Source organism: Ascaphus truei, chromosome 4 (genome assembly GCF_040206685.1).
Source record: "Ascaphus truei isolate aAscTru1 chromosome 4, aAscTru1.hap1, whole genome shotgun sequence".
Taxonomy (NCBI): domain Eukaryota; kingdom Metazoa; phylum Chordata; class Amphibia; order Anura; family Ascaphidae; genus Ascaphus; species Ascaphus truei.
The window spans coordinates 297,309,302-297,329,011 of NC_134486.1; the positions used below are offsets into that span (position 1 = coordinate 297,309,302).

Consider the following 19,710-nt stretch of genomic DNA (forward strand, 5'->3'; position numbering starts at 1 on the left):
ACATGGGACTAAATTAAGCTAATGGCAATGTCGTGTTTCAACGGAGAAAAATAGGTGTGATGCTATTTTGTAAAGAAAGATCTGACATCTATAATGTTATCACTAAATAAATCAATAGTAAGGTAGGTACAATCCTGCATGAGGTGACTTTAGCTTCATATTAGGGGACATCAAGCAATTTCCAAATGTCATATTTGTTTAGGTTTTGTAAAAAAAAAATGTAATAGGGCTTATAGCCATTGTATTCACAAAAGTAACTTAGTACAAAGTTCCAGAGGCAAGGCGTATGCTCTTAATAGTGAGAGAGCAGGAGGGCAAGGGATATTTTGTGAACATGATGTTAAAAAAAAAAAGATTTCCTAAAACTTACCAGAAAGCAACGGTATAGTAATTACTTTCCAACACTGGCATCCTTCCAGATCAGAGGCCCAGACATCTGATCCATTATTTAAGAAATAGATGTAAGAGTTCCTGTTATCGGTGGTATCCAAAGTCATTGCTGCTCCTAATTCCGAGTGCTTCACAAAGCAATTACAACTGCTTGTCTGTATTGCATGCGCTTTACTCTTGTGCCCCAAAACATGATTTACTGTATCATTTACAATATCATAGTATGAAATTGCATTGCCCATGTCCCAAGATTCTATCCAGTATAAGTGGCTGCAAGAAATAAAGTACTTTAAATAAATAACAGCTGCAAAACCAGAAACACATATCCTACAACTTTTGTGGTTTTAGTGGCATAAAATAGAAAATGAAGTATAATTTTGTTAAGCAGATCAGACAGTCAATATTCAACTAACATGGCAGTAAATGTGTGAAGCATTATAAATGATGACATTTGCAGCTGACAAAGAGCCGTAAAAATACATTTTAAGAGAAAAAAAAAACAATCTTAAATATCTTAGTCAGAGAGCAATCTTAACCTCAACATTTGCTGAAATGGAGATTTTTTTTTGGCAACAATAGTTGAGTTTTAAGGGCGTTCGCCTTAAAAACGAAAAGTCTATGTTTTTTGCCTTACAAATTTCTTAAAAGATTTAAAAACGGAAAATAATCCAGTGGTTCCCAAACTTTTAGACATTGTGCACCGCCAGCGAGAAAAATATGTGTTCTGCGAACCCCTAATTAATATATTTTGGTGCCTACTCATCAGACTATGGCTAACAAAACAAAAGTGTTTGCCCGATTTCAGGCAGCACAGTGTGCTGAGCCCATTAGGGCAAAACAAATGCTTAATAAGGCCCCAAACTGCATCTCAGTGTGAGCAGACCGCATGGGCACTATACTAGCTGTCAATTACTGCGGGAGCTTCCAAAGTCACACCCCACAATGCCATGCCACTGTGCTGAGCAACTTTGAAAGCTCCTGCTGTTCTTGACATCTATACCACCCATGTTAAGGAGCAGTTTGGGGTTTTAACAAAGTGGGCAGTGCCCACATGGGCTCAGGAACTCAATATACTGCCTGGGATCTATTAAAAAAAATGTTGCCTATGCCTTGGAGACACCTCATGAACCCCCTTGTCAAGGTCAATGACTGGGGGCTTATTCTATATCTGGCGAAGCGGCCAACTGGGGCGTCTTTGTCCAAAAATCCCCATTGAAGTCAGTGGGGATTTTTGTCCAAAAAAGGCACGAATGGCTGATTCGAAGTGTATAGAATTACTACTTAAGAATGGGCCAAAAAAAAATCACACAGTAAGAATATTAAGAGATGTATTGCTATAATGATAATTCAATATTCCAAAAAATATCTGTTCTACAGAAAGCATAAAAAACCTATACACCATCAAAACTGTAGAAATCATAATTTTCTCAATTTGATCACATTTTTCATAATACATGTTAAAAATAAATAATTATTGTTTTTAAAAGCATTATATTTTGAAATGTATAAAACAGCCTTACTTCCCTCAATCTCTAAACATCTCAGATGGGATGAAGAAGAACACCTGGAAAGAGATCTATGCTGGAGGAATGCCTCCATTCCTTTTTCTATTGTCAGTAACTTCTGCCTTCTTTGAAGCTGCCATACTCAGTGGTGGGATTAAAACATTTTTACAAATGGTTCTTACCAGGGCGGCGGGCGGCGTTTAACAGCATCTCCCGGCATCTGTTGCCCCTCTCAAAATAGCTGCGTGATGTCACATTGCGCCACGCTGCCATGACAAGGCGACGTCACGTAACGTTGTGATGTCACGTAGCGTCTTGTTGCCATAACAACAGACGTCATGTGATGCAGTTACGTCCCGTGGCGTTCCATGGCGTGGCAACGCGGCAGCTTTTGACGCCACGCGGCCATATTGAGAGGATTTGAAGGGAAATAGATGCAGGGAGATGCTGTCAGACGCCGCCCGCTGCCCGGACACGTGAATGAAGGTAAGAGAATTAAGCACCGGTACGGCGAACTTGTGAAATTTTAGTCCTGCGAACCGGCAGAATCCCACACGGCCATTCTATATATTAAGCCGTGTGTCACTTAGCTGCAATACACACTTCTCCTCCCAACTTCTCTCCAGGTGCAATTTTGTCTTTTGCATCAGTGCGGTGGGTAAGGAGGATAGAGGAGAAGCATGTCATGAGCCTCATTGATGGGTACAGAAGCATCAATGTCCCTAAAACATGAATGTTAGAGCAATACTGCCAGAGAAAATAAAATGTCAGCATTGACTTAACATTTTTTTATTACTATATTATTATAATACCAGTATATTGCCCAGCAAGAATACCATTGTCGTTTTATCCTTTAATTAAAGAAATCTTATAACAGAATAATATTTTCATGGTCCAGAGACCCAAATGAGCAAGTCAAAGTCACATGAATGGGGTAAGTCATTTCTTCTCGATGAATTTGGACCCCTAATACTTGTTGTTCTAACATCATAGGATTAATTCCACCAAACAGATGCCCTGAACTGTGATTGCATTGTAGCTTTTCAATGACCCACACAGTTTAGTGTTTTGTCCTATATACTTTAACATTTCCATGTATCAAGTTAACCCTTTTTCATGATCAGATTACAAATTCATTATAACAATTGGAACCATCCAGTATTTAAAATGACATGAGACTAGAGAATGTACCTGAGCAGTGAGTACACTGAGCTTGCTTCTATGCAAGAATTCACTGATATTTGAAGAGTGTTGATAATCTTGAGAGCTTTTTCCTTTTTCTCCAGGTCAATGACAAAAAGTTGAGTGCCATTCTGTGGTGATTTTACGGTGACATATAGGTGCCTTGCAATCCAGTCAGTTGTCAGGCTGTTGGCGTGAGAGAGACGTTCATCCCTTAAAAGCTGAAAAGAATACACAGCAGGGTAAACACATACAGATCCCATTGTTGTAATCAATTACCACTATTAATATGGTGAAACTGAATAATATTATACATGGGGTGTAGTTGTAGAGTTCCTGTGGACAATATGAAATATACATGACGTAGCTATCCCGTCATGAGGCCTGGCATGCCAGGGAGCCTATGACGTAGTAGCTACCCAATGAGCCTTTTGCTTGCACAATGCCGAAGGGGCTGTGCGGTAAACTGCCAAGTGCTAGCTACTTAATTAACTTGAGTTAAGTGTATCAAACACTTTATATATTTGATGCAGACAACTAAAGAAATAGCCCAACATTACCTCACTCTCACTTTATCATTTTGCTCGACTATACACTGTTTCTCTCTGTCTTATTCTTGACCAGAACAGTTGTAAACATCATCGAGTTTGTACTTGATAATCCAGGATCCATAGTGTCTGACACACTTATGTTTTGGTGTTTGCCTGTACTAAGGAATACCGCAAAAGTCCCATATTTTGTAGCAAAATAAGAAAGGTTAATAATGTTAATAACTGACACATTTAACACCAGTTTTTTTTTTTACCAGGGCATCAATATATAGAGCCAACATATTGAGAGAAAGGGGGTTATTGATCTACGCTCATGCTTCCTACAGTCTCAGGTGTAAGCCAACTCTTCCTTTTGCTGCTCCTGTACGTGGAGATCTCCATGTACAGGAGCAGCAAAAGGAAGGAGTTTGTTTTCCCCTCCTGCACTGCAGATCCACCGAGAGATTACTCCACAGGTAGATCGGACAGAGAAAACAAAAAGCACAGAACGGACCGAGGCTGAATAATATATTTTAAGTAATACAAATAGCAAGTATCAACTTACAGTACATATAGTAAATCTGTTATCCAGGGAGATCTTCAAGTGGGGAAGTCCATGCTACCCCGTACGTGAGTAGAAGGGAGGCAACGCGCGCTGGGATCGAAAGATGTCTCCATCCTGCTCTGCTGCTTGCGGGTACAGTGCAGCCCGTGTTCTGTTGAGTGCACGTCTCCCAAACATACGATTTTGCGTCTATTACATTTGTAATTACCAACTATACCCAAGGTATCTCTTAAATCCTTTTTCTGGATTTTGTTGGTACCTTTAAGAAGACTTCGTACAAAAATGGTTTTGATTGTTTGTGATTTTCTAAAAACTACAGGGGGTTTGGTGGAGAGAAACTTTATTGAGAATGGGATCCATATGTAAAATATGCCAGTGCCGGGATAGTACCTTTCTAATTAGTGCATGTGAACTATTAAATTGGGTAATAAAATAGGGAGTTTTCTGTTTTAGTTTTTTGTGTATCAACACTAGTACCAATTGTTGTAAGGGGATTAATGGTTACGGTATTACTTCACCTCTCACTAGGTTGTCCACATTGCATATGATTTGTATTACAATGATGGTAAAATTACACTTTGCCATTGATCTATATAGAAATCTTTGACATTTCTATTTGGGGTTCTCTTTGAGGTCTATAGACCCAATTACCTGCAAAAAATTGTATTAGATCCAACATACCTGTGTGAGATGGTATATTAAAGCTGATGTGGGTGCTTGCAACTACCGCCTGACGAAGCAGATTAGTCTGCAAAACATGTTGTGGTAAGAGCACTGTGAACGTTTCATGCAGATCAGCCCCTTGGCTAATTGCCAGTTGTCGAGAGAGAGAGAGACTGTAGTTTGGGAGTCGTGAACACAACAGCACACGGGCTGCACTGTACTGCACTGTACCTGGAAGCAGAAGATCAAAATGGAGACATCATTCGATCCCAGCGCGCGGGATAGACTGTCTTGAGCTCGGCGTTGCCTCCCTTCTACTCACGGACGGGGGAGCATGGACTTCATCACTTAAAGATCTCCCTGGATAACAGATTTACTATATGTAAGTAGATACATGCTATTCGTATTACATATTTTAAGTAATTCTTCAACCTCTGTGCGCTCTGTGCTTTTTGTTTTCAACATATTGAGCAATGACAAATTCTTATTATTTCCAATTAGTCTAGTGCATGTCTTCGTTAGTAAACTGTATTATATGATGAACTCTTGTGCTAATTGCATCCACAGTATTATGGTGCCTTTGCATGAGCAACTCAAACAAGTACCTGAACTGTAAAATGCTTTATCAAGTCTCTGCAGTATAGCAAATCATTGAGTGTGTAGTACACCGTTTCATCGTAGGCTGTGTAGCAAAACACATTTATATTTTCCTCTGCTGAAAAATTCCACATTTCTTCCTTTCTGTCTGTGTCAATAAATGTCATCAATCTCAAAGAAACACTGATTATGGCAGGAGCTGGACGGATATCTGAGAAAAGTGAGACACGTAACTGACACAAAATGGCCCCTTGGTTACCTTAGCTGTTAGTAAAGCACTGTATGGCAATGCATTTACTACCCACTAATGTGGCCAACGGGATTAGGTAGGGCATTTTTTAAATGTTATTATTATTAACCCCTCTGGTATCTGTGGTATACCTTGGTAACCATGAGCATCAAATGTGTTACTGTTATTTAGATCTTAGGCTTCTATAAATAATAAATATTACAGATATCTATGATAAAATAAAGGTGATGATAACGCTCAATACCACACAAATAATCTAAAGTAAGCACCAGGTGCATAGGGAAAATTAACATAGAATGCAAAAAGATGTTGACCGAGGTCACATAAGTCCCTTTTTAGCACGCACTCATGGTGCAACAATAATGAATAGTAGGGAGGATATAGTAATCCTTAGAGGAGCCTAACTGATTGCAATCACCCACAAAAGGCATGGCTATATAGCGACAGGATGTCTAACCTGTTAAAATGGAAATAATAAATGTTTATTAGGATATCAATACGCCGAAACAAGTGAAAAGTATGTAAAAGTGAATTAAAACTTAGAATAAAATAGAAATATTATCGCAATGCGGTTAACGTATTATTATTAATGGTCACGTTAATTCTCATATTGCGAGTTTGGCCCGAATATCACACTCGGTAAATTATTACCGTCATGTTGATGAATACCAACGTAAAATTGCGGTAATAAAGACCATATTTTGTGTACTGGGAGTTTAATGTATCCGGCCCTTAAAATCATATGGGCTTCTGGTGGGCTCGCTGCTTTAAAGGCAAACTACACCCCAATTAAGAAAAACTGTAAACGATTTTATCTAAGGTGTGTTTTTTATATATTGACAAAAGCATAAATACAGTATCAATAAAATAATTAAGTATATCATACCAAGTAATGAACATCATGGTTTAACCCTGTGATCTGCCATTATATCTGCCATCTGTATAACGATCACCTGCTGAGATGTCATTCAGCCTGTAACAGCCAGGGACTATTTTGTGACAGCAGTATTAGAGGTATATATTATGCCAGACAATTTAGTTAAATGAAGAAGGACGAAGTGGAGTGCTAGCCTCTCTACCAAAGTACCCCTTAAAGTGCACTCTCCTATGTGTGTAAAAAAAATTTGTAACAGCACTTTTAGTTTATGTCCATATATATATATATATATATATATATATATATATATGTATGTATGATAGACACCTCTAGGACGCTTGTCACACTCAATGTATGCCCATACATACCTCCAATTAGTAGCTCTCAAGTAAAACTCATTGACAAGTACCAAGTCAGAAGTGAGAACTTACTATTACTCCCCCTAAACAGCCACCTCTTCTTAGGGACTGTTTAGCTATGATGGAGGTTATATTTTAAGAGGGGCATAATACCTCTTAGGTGTTTTATACTATAAACTACACCATTTATGTTTGTATGTGCATTTGTTTTATACACCGCTTTATTTTATTGTTTGAGTTTAATAAATATTTGGTTTTAATATAGTACACATATACCATATACTTATTAGGGGTTTTGAGTATCTATTACTCTTTAGTATCACTTTAATATCACTTTAATATAACCACTTTAAGAGGTACTTTGGGGGAGAGGAAGCGCAAGCTTTGCGGCTAGCACTCCACTTCTTCCTTCTTCATTTGACTCCATTTACCCTAGTGCACCCCTATATATGGTAATAGGCAGAGTGGGGGTGTTTATATTGCTGTTCACTTAGACAATTTAGTTACTTTGTATCTTTCTGTCATCTCTAAAAATTATGTGTAATCCCATGCATGACTTTGATCCCTAGAACCTGTACCATAAATAACATCACCATAACCAGAGTGACAACATGGCAACTCCCTCTTCTACTCTTATAAATGTTTGTGCCCTCAATATGCTTAAAAAAAAGTTTTTTAAAGGTGTTTTTTTGTTTTTTTAAACAAGAAGAATTCCTCAAATTCTGCGCCGTGCAGATGCAAACAAAATGATAGCGCGTTTCCCATTTCAATCATCAAATAATTTAATGAAGGCAAAGCTGGCAAATATGGTAGCTGGCCAGGAGTTTTATGATACTCTTTTTATGCTAAGAAACGCCTTCATAATGTATTATTCTGGGGTAGAAACTCTCAATTTAGAAGTATGGGGGATTAAAGAATAAACCACACAGGAGTCTCAAGAAATTATCAGGAATAGGCTAAGAGATGCCACCTGAGCAGAGAAACAGCTTCAAATTCTGCTGGTTCTTACCTCAGAATGAAAAATGAATAGGCCTGTTTGAAGTTGTCCTGAAATACCATCTTCTCTACCTAATACAAACTGTGTACTAATATGCTACTCCTGCCACAGCAATTGAAATATACCGTACGCAGCTATAAGATATAAACGTTCTTTTTTCCAATAGCATTATTTAATTAAAATAGACCCATTTGCAAGTACATCAGGATGATTTTTAACCGTCATAAGTGAAAAAGGACAATGTTACACCATTTAAAAGCTAGCCGAGGCCACTCCAAAATTAGATTTGCCAGGTGCCTTCTCCAAAAATACTGGACAAAATGGTGAAAGGTGTGACGTGCTCGACACGCTGCACGCAGTTTCCTCCACTCCTTGGCCCCACCCTCAGACTCCTGACACCTCCCAGCAGTAGCCAATCAGGGTAGAGGAAGTTGCCCAGCCCCCTAGCAAGTCATGCTCTCTCTGCTCGGGGATATCCTGCGCACCCCCAAGCCGGTCAGGTATTTTACTGGACACACTGTCGAAATACAAGACAGTCCGGTTCAATACGGGCACCTGGCAACCCTATGATGTGGAAATACAGCTGAACCCCATTATAGCGCGGTGCTTGGGGTCCAATGCATATGATCACGTTATATGCGGATCACGTAAACAAAAATGTAACCACGAACATTGCACCGCTCTGGGGTCCCACAGCCGCTGGAAGGGGAGAGCTGGGATAACTCTCCCAGCTGTCCCAGACCCGGAGGCGCAACGCCACCCCCACGCAGGACTTACCCGGCATCTGCATCAGCTGGCAGCTCTCTCCTCTAAGAGCAAGAAACGTCACCCGGTGCTCAAGTGTTGAAAATATGTAAATACTCAATGCACACCCAAGATAAAAGGAAATAAAAAATACTTATATACAACAGATGTCAGCGTCTCAACCTAAATGACGAAGCTAAGATACTATCTTCTTCTTTGGCTCCTCCATCCAGACTCTCTCGTGGGCTTTCCGTGGGTGGATGATATCCTGCCCGTCACAGTGCTCGCATCCCATTGGCTGGTACAATCCCATGTACTGCAGTCCCTCCCTCTAGGGATTCTGGGACTTGTAGTCCCGCGGCTGTGTCTGCGGAGCCGTCCTAAGATGGCTGCCGCACTCCTCACACTGCGCATACGCGCCTCGCAGCATTGCGCATGCGCGATTTACCAAAATGGCCGCCCCCACACTCCCGATCGCGCGGAGCTCTGGCCAACCATTTGACAGCTCCCCTGCACCGGAGGCAGGGTAGGGGGACTCGGCTACAAGAATAATATTTCTGGTACCTAATATGTTTGCCTCTGCTGTGTCTGAGAACTGCCCTGATCCTGCAGAAGTGGAGGCTTTCACCTGCAAGAAAAGACATAATAATGTTGTTTGCAATGATAAAACCTTGATGATTCCTACATTATTATTATTATTATTCCTCCACAGCTGCTTCTGATTCATTTATCTGTTGCTCTGTGCCACATTATTCTTCCTTTAATATCTTTGTTTATATTATAATAAGATATTTCACTAGTCTCTCCCCCCTTTTTCCCCTCTATTTCTTCTCCTCATTAGAACTACCTATTAATTATTATACTATGATTTCTAAAATATTATCTTTTTTTTTCCAGAATAGTTTTTTGTGTTTTTCCCCTATTAAATACTTTAAACTCTGCACTTTACATGTATTGATACATTTATTGTGTGGCTTTACTATCCCCAAATATATCCTTAAATGTCATATGTAATATAATCCTGCCTTGTTACCTCTTCTCACTCCAGCCTACAAGACTTCTCCCGTGCTGCCCCCTCTCTCTGGAATTCCCTACCACGCACCATCAGACTCTCCACCAGCTTTCAGACATTTAAAAACTCCCTGAAAACCCACCTATTTGACATACCCCTAACATCCACTCGCCACTCTCAAACCTATTGGTCCCAGCTGTGCAGCTGAACCAAACTCCCCAATATCTAACACCCCCTAACATCCACATCCCCAAACTTTAATTTGAATAGCTGTGTGGCTGGACCATACTCCATCCTGAGGCATACTCGTCAGACAATGAGCAGCCACTTTACCTTTTGTTCCAACATTGCCATTTATTCCCTGTAGAGTGTAAGATCTCACGAGCAGGGCCCTCATTAACTTCTGTATCTGTTTGCGCTGGTTTGTCCTTATTCAGTACATCATTCAATTTATGTCATTGATATCACTAGGGTGACCAGATGTCCCGGATTAGCCGGGACAATCCTGTTTTTTTTTTTTTTTTTTCAAATATTTTTATTGGGTGATTATACAATTACAGTCATACAAATATCCTTGTTTACATCCCAATACATTACACCATTTTCAAGTTTTTGTGGAAGAGGGGCAAGGCAAATTGCCCAAAAGGTTGGGCTTCCCAGAGAGGGGGAAGCTTAGTACAGTTCCAAAGTAGAGAGAAGATGACAGAGAACGAGGGGGGGGAGGGGATGGGGGGGGGGATAATGTGTTTTTCCCTGGGCAGACCGCCTCTCAGTTGTTAGAGCTGTTATTCCCCTGTGGGAGGGTTCCTACTTTGATAGGAGGGGGTGGGGGGGTCCTTTCCTATAGTGTCAACCAAGGTTCCCAAACATTGTAGAATGGATTCGTTTTTTGCTTTAGGTAGGCTGTGAGCTTTTCCATAAGCATCACCTCGTTAATTCTTTTTTTTTTACAGTCCTGGTTTTTTAATGTCTGTCCCGGCTGCCCGATATTCTTTAAAATGTACCGTTTTTTTGTGGCTGTCCCGGATTTGACCATCAGAGCAGGGGGGGCAGCAGAGAAAAAGAATGCAGGGAGGGGAGCAGGAGGAGAGCAGTGAATGCTGACAGAGAGGAGAGTAGTAGCCGAGTCTGAGCTGCACAGCATGGGGGCAAGGTAAGTGTATGCGCAGCCCCTGCAGTGAGAACTTCCGGTGTCTGCTACTAGGGCTCATGATGGCTTCCCCCCTCCACGTTCCACAGTGACAGGTAGGGACACACACACTCACTCACTATAGGGGGACAGAAACACAGAATGAAGTGAGAGACACACACAGCATGGGGAGAGAGAGACAGCATGGGGGGAGAGAGAGACACACACAGCACAGGGAGAGAGAGACACACACACAGCAAGGGGAGAGACACACAGCATGGGGAGAGAGAGAGACACACACAGCATGGGGAAAGAATGACACACACAGCATGGGGAGAGAGTGAGACACGCACACAGCATAGGGAGAGACACGCTCATGCAGCATGGGGAGAGACACACTCACGCAGCATGGGGAGAGAGAGACACACAGCATGGTGGGAGAGAGACACACAACATGGGGAGAGAGAGACACACACAGCATGGGGAGAGACACTCACACGCAGCATGGGTAGAGAGAAAGAAACACACAGCAAGGGGAGAGAGAGACACACACATCATGGGGAGAGAGAGAACCACAGCATGGGGAGAGAGACACACACACAGCATGGGGAGAGACACACACACAGCATGGGGAGAGACACACACACAGCATGGGGGGAGAGAGACACACAGCATGGGGAGAGAGACACACAGCATGGGGAAAGAGACACAGCATGGAGAGAGAGACACAGCATGGGGAGATACACACAGCATGGGGAGAGAGACACACAGCATGGGGAGAGAGACACACAGCATGGGGAGAGAGAGACACACGCAGCATGGGGAGAGAGAGACACACACAGCATGGGGAGTGAGAGGGAGATACAGAGAATGGGAGAGAGAGAGACACAGAGAATGGGAGAGAGGGAGACACACAGAAACTGGGGGAGAGAGAGACATGGAATGGAGGGGAGAGGGACACACAGAGAATGGGGGAGAGAGAGACACAGAGAATGGGGGAGAGAGAGAGAGACACAGAGAATGGGGGAGAGAGAGACACAGAGAATGGGGGAGAGAGAGAGAGACAGAGAATGGGGGGGAGAGAGAGACACATAGAATGGGTGAGAGAGAGAGACACATAGAATGGGGGAGAGAGAGAGACAGAGAATGGGGGAGAGAGAGAGACACAGAGAATGGTGGAGAGAGACACAGAGAATGGGGGAGAGAGAGACACAGAGAATGGGGGAGAGAGACGAATGGGGAGAATGGAACGAGAATGGAGGGATGGGGGCAAAAGGGGGAGAGAATAGGCTGTGTGTGAGAAGGGCGGGGAGACATAAAGCAGACATAAAGAGCTGTTGATGTCATTTGTTTTATAAATATTTTTTTTAAAGTGTCCCAGTTTTTACTTTTGTAAATCTGGGCACCCTAGATATCACCCATTGTACCATGCTGCAGAATATGTTGGCGCTTTACAAATAAACGTTAATAATAATAATGTATTGTCTTGTCAATCACATGTATACAATATTTTCTTTACTTCTTTGTGTGATTGTGCAGCCAGTCAATAAAGAAATGTTTAAATAAAAGTACAATGTACATTTTTTAATTGAGATCAAGGGCTCATGGATTTTCTTTGCATCACTTTTCCATTTTGGGAGAAATTACCACCTAGCACCAAGCCTAGTCCCCATAATTATTTCTTATTCATACGTGGACTGTTTCAGAGATCTGATGCCATTTGGTCCTCACCAGGAGTTGAGTAGATTAACTATCATCAGTATTATGTAAGGAAATACGGCGAATAATTTAGTAATGCGTATATATCTTTCTTGCTCTCTGACATATCACCACAAACAGAACAATTTTGGCATGAAGACATCATTCAAACTTTCTATTTTTCATAGATAATTCATATTGAATTAGTTGTTACCGCTACATACAGTACTGTTGTCTTATCCTTTAATGAAAAGGCCCCATAAAATCTAGACAATTTTGGAGCAAAATTGGTTATAGATGGTTTAGATGTAATGATACAGAATAAATCTTACCTGAAACTGTAGAACAAGTCCAGGACTCAAATCATAAAGTTGGAAAGATCTCGCTGGCACCGTTGTATCGAGTGTGGTCCACATGGAAAGTGTTTCATTAAAGAGACTTTCATTAATTACTCTATAGGAGATGGTAAACTTTATCAAAGCACCATTGCTCATCTTTGGACTATCCCATCTCAATTCCACCCCAATATTCTCTTTGTCAAATGCACTGCTGTTACGCAGAAGAAATATCCTTGGGTTCAAAGGTGGGGAGGGAACTGTGGGTAAGAACAGAAATAGCTCAAAAATCTTCTTTTTTTCTATTTCCCTTTGTAGCATAACATGAAAGTGTTCATTTTGGGTATTTTCTAACAAAAGCAAAATATAGAATATTGTTCACAGATTTCCTGTGCCTTGTCCTGTGACTCTTCCTTACTTATACTACTGTACCATCACAGCACGTGCAACAGGGAGGACATCAGAAAACATAGGTGAAGAGATGGACCTTTGTCACGGGTAATGGACTAAACCAGTAGCTCCACAGGAGGTTACCAAAGGTTCCATGAGAAAAATGTAGTAATGATGGACAAATACTTCTCAAAATTATTTTTCCATATTTTTTATTGTAACAATTAAAAATATATTGTGGTGTTTATCCATGAGAATATATGTTACAACAATTATATATATATATAATCAGTGGTTGACAAATCACCGAAAAATCTACTCGCTACACAAAAAAATCTACTCGCCACCTAGTACCAAACGTGTGCTGCTTGGGCCAATATTTACTCGCCTGGGGGTTAAATCCACTCGCCCGGGGCGAGCAAATGTATAGGTTTGTCGAACACTGTATATAATCAACGGCTCCTTACCAGGCAGACCAGAGAGTCCAGGGAATCAAGAGTAGGCACAGCAAGGAAGAGACAGCACACTTGTTAGCAAAAAGAATTGTATAAGAATAGCACATACACCAACATTTCGGTCCTAGGAACAGGACCTTTATCAAGGATACCCTTGTATCCCCCTGAGGAAGGTCCCATTTTGGAGGACCGAAACGTTGGGTTTCTTGATGTACCACTATTTTCACCAATACACTTTGTGAAGTTTTCTACAATTGAGTGCTGTCTCTTGCTTTACCAGACCTTGGAACGGTAACGTATGTCTCTATATATATATAGTTGAACCCATCTAAAGCAATTGTGTTTAGGACAATAGTATGAGGGTTCCAAAGTCAATATGGTTAAAAGCCAGTGGATTAAAACGAGGCAAGCTGTGGGTAGCATTACACTGCAAGTAACTAACTCGCAGCAGATTTTAGAGTTTATGTTGAAAGGTGTCAAACATCTGATAAAAGCTAGAAGATGATTACACACAATACAAAAATGGTCAAGGTTATATTATTTTTGCATCTGTGGTGCTCGCAAGAAAAATGAGAATCATATTAATACTTTAATCCTGGCCAAGAATAGCACTACATTTAGCATGGAGAATCCTCCACTGAATACTTCCTGTTGTAACTTGTGCTTGATTTAGATGCAATGACAGCTACTGCATGTCCTTAGATCTTATCTCAGGAATAAGTAATTAATTTTGTACATCAATTAGAAGCTACACTCTCACTTATTTCCCAAAATTATGTATTCTATACATTTTTTTTCAATTTATATTTTGATTATTGTAACTTGGTTTAGTAATTTTGTAGAAATGTTCAGGTAAATTGGCTATGTAAATATTCATTCCTGGTTGCATTTTTTTATTTTATTTTTTGTTTTTTAATTTGTAGCGTTTGATAACCTTTAAGAAAATGTAATTACCTACTGATCGATCAGCGAAGATCCGGCTCCCTGGGTTCACTTTATGGCTGACTATGATCTATTCCAGGGGCGCGCAAAGGTTTTTTGCTGCGCCCCCGTGTGCCGGCTCCAGAGCTCACCCCCCCTCCCCAGTGACCTGGTGTTAAATGACGCAGAGGGTCACGTGACATCACGTGACCCCCGCAGCAGCATTGGACGCGTGTTTCCATGACGGCGCGTCACGTCACATGACCCCGTGGCATCATGGCGACGTGACCAAAAGCCGGCTGAATCCCGGTAAGTTGAAGTTGCAGAGACTTTGCGCGGTCCCCCGGCATTTAATTTAAATGCCTCAGGGGTAGAGCGCGGGGTCTCTGCAACTGCCTGCACCCCCCCAGAAAAATACTGCACCCCCTTAGGGGGGCGCCCCCAAGTTTGCGCACCGCTGATCTATTCTGCAGTCAGTGGAATGCAACAACTACAATATAACCTGAGATTACTAAGGGTTACAAATTGTTACAGCTTTCACCTCAGGTACAGTCTCCTGCTGGGAACACTGCAGCACTTTCCTGTTTGTGATAATTTGTTGCCAAAGCTCTTGCACTGCTGGGTATAGGACAGGGCTCAAAAAGAGGTTTGCCAGAGCCTGCTATAGCATCCAAAGGATGTGCAGTACATTAAAACGCATAAAAAAAAAAAAAAAAGGAGGCGCATGCGCGACGGACAAGGAGATGGCAGCATAGGTTTCTAGCTCCGTGCCGCGCGAAACATAAGATAACATAAAAACACCCAGAAAATAAAGTAATCTACAACAAACAATACAGGCAGCCTGTCTTAACATCCCAGGATGGCACCAAAGAAACCGGTGTCCCAAAAAAAACCGAAACCGGCCGATGCGAGGAACTTCTTTGGCAACGCCAGCACAAGCGGGAGCCGAGAAGAAATGGCGCCAGCTTCAAACCCTAACACGGACAATGAAATGGAAGGTGAGGAAGATTGCACCAGAGACCAAGCACTCTTACCGGTTAGGAGATGTGATTTTGAGAGGTTATATAACGACCTCAAATCACTCCTACAAGCAGATATAAAGGAAGTTAAACGGGAGGTGGGGAAGCTGGGCACCAGGACAGATGATCTAGAAAGAAAGGTGGACCAGACTATTAAAGTAATAAAAAAGACGGACAAATAAACCGGGGACCTGCAGAAGCAAATTGACGAGCTGCGGGAGAGGCAGGAAGATTCGGAGAACAGAGATAGAAGGAATAATCTTCGGATCCGAGGGGTATCAGAGGAGATAGAGGACTGCAATGACTACATCACCCGCTGGATTGAGTCCCTTCTCCCCGATTTAAATAAAGATGCCCTAGCACTGGACAGGTGCCATAGAGCCCTCAGAGCGCGCCCAATACAAAATGACCGGCCCCGGGACATTATTATTAGGCTGCATTACTTCACCACAAAAGAAGCCATCTTAAGACACACAAGGCCCCTGACGTCCGTGGAATTTGAGGGGAATAGAATGCTGGTCTTCCAGGATCTGTCCCCAGCCACTCTTCTCAGGCGCCACAACCTGTTCCCCGTTACAAAGGTCCTCCGAGAGCAAAATGTTAGGTACAGATGGACCTTTCCGTTCGGGTTACAAGTAACCAGGAACGGGAGGTCATTCCACATGAAAGACCCCGCAGAGGGCCCGGAGTTCCTAATAAAATTGGGCCTCAGAGATGCCCCGGCATCAGCAGTGGAGGAGCCGGAGCCGGAGTGGAGTGGAGGGCCTGGTTCCCCTCAGACAAAAGGCAAACACCGCTGAAATACAGCTCCGTTGTCTCTATACAAGCGCACGGTTGCGCATATCCATAGTTATCAAGTTATTAAAACTATACATAGGGCCACTGCCTGGCATCTACCTACCTCCCGGGATTCCCAACCTGGTTGGGGGGGGGGGGGAAATAACTACAAATAAAACGGCCATTCAACAGCCCAGGTTCCCCCAGACCCGCATCCGCTCCTGACCTGTCCACCCCAGGTTTCCTCAAAAATCTGCAAGGCAACAGCTGCAGCCCGTGGAACAAATCCGCCCTGGAACAGAGGATGGCCAATCCACAGTGGACAAGATGAAGGCTTAAACCCTGTAAGAAAATCCCTGGGGACTTACCTTCACGCAGCAAAAGATGGCGACGAGGCCGGAGTGTGGTGAGATCCAGCGTGAGGCGCAGAAGGCGGAAGAAATCCAAAGGCGGGAAGAAGAAGCGCGAACTACCTCCTCGTGGCAGAGCAGCTCCCAAGATGGCGACCGGAAAAGGAAACAGGAAATCAGCTAGCAGCTCCGAGCGGATGTACAGCGACGGACGCCATCTTGGAGGTGGCAAAAGAGATAGATGACATCAACATACAGAGACACCGTACAGGAGGAGACTTAAGGACGCTTTGAAACCGCGAGGGTCTCCCACACAGAACCGGCTCATATCGGAGTACTCTGGGCCATGGACAACGCAAGAAAGGGGAGACAGTTAGCAGATAAGAGGGAAATATGTAGAGATATAAATATAGTGTTAGCCGGAGACGGATGAGAGGGTATAAGGGAGGTAAGCTATGGACAGGACAAGGGAATAAGGAAGGGGAGATGAGGGAGAAGGGAAGAGGAAGGTGAAAGTTAATTAGCGTTGGGGGAAGACAGAATGAGGAAGAGGCGGGAAAGACAAGATAATATAGAGGTTTAGATCATAGAGACAGGAGCAAGATATAGATTGCGGAGGCGCAAGGTGAGTAAAGAGGGGGCGGCTGAGGGTCAGGGATAGACAGACACAGGGTGGGGACAGTAGGCGAATAGGAAAAAGGTAGCACAGTTAGGGCGGATCAGGGTCAAGTGGAGTCGGTCTAGAGTTTGAAGAACAGAGTTAGGGTAATAGAGAGAGAGCAAGGCAGGAGGCGATTTGCCAGGGAGTAAAACAATATTAGATTGTTAGGCAATTTAAGGTTCCGACATTCCAAGTTATACAGTTAAGGGGATATAACCCCATTCAACACCTAGGGTGTAAGAAAAGCGCGGACACGAGGTGGGAACCAGTTGGTCTACCCCGGAGTCAGCATAAGCCTAAATAAGGAGGCGATGGGGGAGGGCCCCCCAGAACCACCTAAAGTCCTTCGGAGAGGGGGAGGGGGGCAGGGTCTCGGACTCACCAGGTCCCCGATCCGAAAGGCAAGGATAGGGCACGCAGGACAGGGAAGTCCTGGTTCCTATGTCCTATATGTAAATGTATATATGTATATGTGTTTTGATTTGAATGTAATTTCCCCTAATGTTTTTCCCCTCTGTTCCACTTTCCCTCCCCACACACCCTATCCACCCAACAAGACGCAGATGAAAAGCTGCGCCGGAAATAAAGATGCTGAAATTGGGATCCGCACACCTGCCAGAGGGCTCAGAATGGCTCAGGAAATCACCGACAGAATCAGGTCACCAATAAAACACTATGAGTAATGAGGTCAGGTGTATATCTCATAATGTTAAGGGTTTCAATGGCCCAGCAAAGCGCAAGCTGGCTTTGAGAGACTACAAACGTCTCAGAGCCGATCTCCTTTTTCTCCAGGAGACGCACTTCTCTAGAGACAGTTTTCCAAAGTTCTTGGACAAAGACTTCAGGGTAGTACATCTAGCATCCGCCCAAGTGAAAAAGAGAGGTGTAGCAATAGCCATTCACAATAGATTAGATTTTATAGTTGAGAAGAAATTGGCAGACAGAGATGGCAGATTCTTAATCTTAGTGGGGTCACTACAAGGGAATCCGCTTACGTTAGCGTCGGTCTATGCACCATGTGAAGCCTCAGCGGATTTCTTTTCCCTTTTCTTCCAAAAGCTCCACAGGGAAGCAAAGGGAAAGTTGATAATAGCGGGAGACCTTAACAGGACCCTAAATCACAAGTTAGATCGATGCACACCTACGGAAGCCCCCCCTAAAATGGATATCCAACAAATCACACAAGGGTTAAAAAACTGTCAATTAGTGGACATCTGGCGGGAACAGCATCCCAGAAGTAGAGACTACACCTTTTTCTCCCACCCCCACAACCGATACAGCCGGCTGGACTACTTCCTTGTATCCAATAGATTGGTCCCGGTGGTCTCCCATTCAGGGATCCACGATATTTCGTGGTCTGACCACGCACCCATTGAGCTGCGGTGCTCTTTAAATTTACTAGACAGACCTGGAGCAAACTGGAGGCTTAATGAGTTGTTGCTAAAAATCCCAGACATACAGAGAAAGATAGGGGACAGGATTACAGAATTCTTCTCTGAGAACGTCGGGAGTGTCTCGTCCGACACTACCCTATGGGAGGCCCATAAGGCAACTCTCAGAGGCTCCCTCATGTGCCTAGCTGCTAGGCGCAGGAGGGATCAGGAGAAACAGATAAAAGTCCTACAAGACAAGCTGGCGACCCTATCAAAGGCGCATAAAGTATATAGAACCACGGACACCCTGCGGGCATTAGCAGAGACCAAACAGCAATTGAACATCAAGCTAGCCTCCCAGGCAGAAAAGGAAATGAGCTGGTCCAGACGTAGGTACTTTGAGAAGGCGAACAAGCCGGGCACCCTATTAGCAAACAAACTGAGAAACAAAATTCCAAATTTCCATATACAAACTATACGCACACAAGGGGGAGACCTTACGTCCAATCCTGAGAGGATCGTAACGGAGTTTAAAAACTACTACGAGACACTGTACGATGGAGGTAAGGTCATACACAATCAAAAGACGAGGGATAATCTCGGGGAATTCTTAAAAGAGGCCAAATTGCCGACACTGAGCAGGGTGGAGAAAGAAGCGTTACAGTTGGACTTCTCTTTAGAAGAGTTAACGGAAGTTGTAAAGTCTCTTAAACCCGCCAAGGCGCCCGGGCCAGATGGCTTCTCCAACTTATACTATAAAAAATACCTGAAAATTTTAGCCCCACACCTATTGAAGCTATTTAACTCTATACTACATGGGGCCTCGTTCCCAGCCCAAATGCTTCAGGCGTCAATCTCCCTGATCCACAAACCTGGAAAGGACCCGGCAGACTGCAAGAGCTACCGGCCCATCTCATTGATTAACACGGAT

At 43.0% G+C, this 19,710-nt stretch overlaps 1 protein-coding gene across 3 annotated transcripts in view; it reads right to left on the minus strand.

Moving 5' to 3' along the window:
• ROS1 (ROS proto-oncogene 1, receptor tyrosine kinase) overlaps positions 1-19,710 on the minus strand; it is a 184,461-nt gene that overhangs the window by 75,346 nt on the left and 89,405 nt on the right. For all 3 annotated transcript variants that reach the window (XM_075597730.1, XM_075597729.1, XM_075597731.1), the window contains exons 20-24: positions 12,831-13,093; positions 9,224-9,287; positions 5,441-5,643; positions 3,087-3,298; positions 371-660 (exon numbers count right to left, since the gene is read on the minus strand). In XM_075597730.1, coding sequence (XP_075453845.1) covers positions 371-660; positions 3,087-3,298; positions 5,441-5,643; positions 9,224-9,287; positions 12,831-13,093 — 1,032 coding nt within the window. The remainder of the gene's footprint in view (positions 1-370; positions 661-3,086; positions 3,299-5,440; positions 5,644-9,223; positions 9,288-12,830; positions 13,094-19,710) is intronic.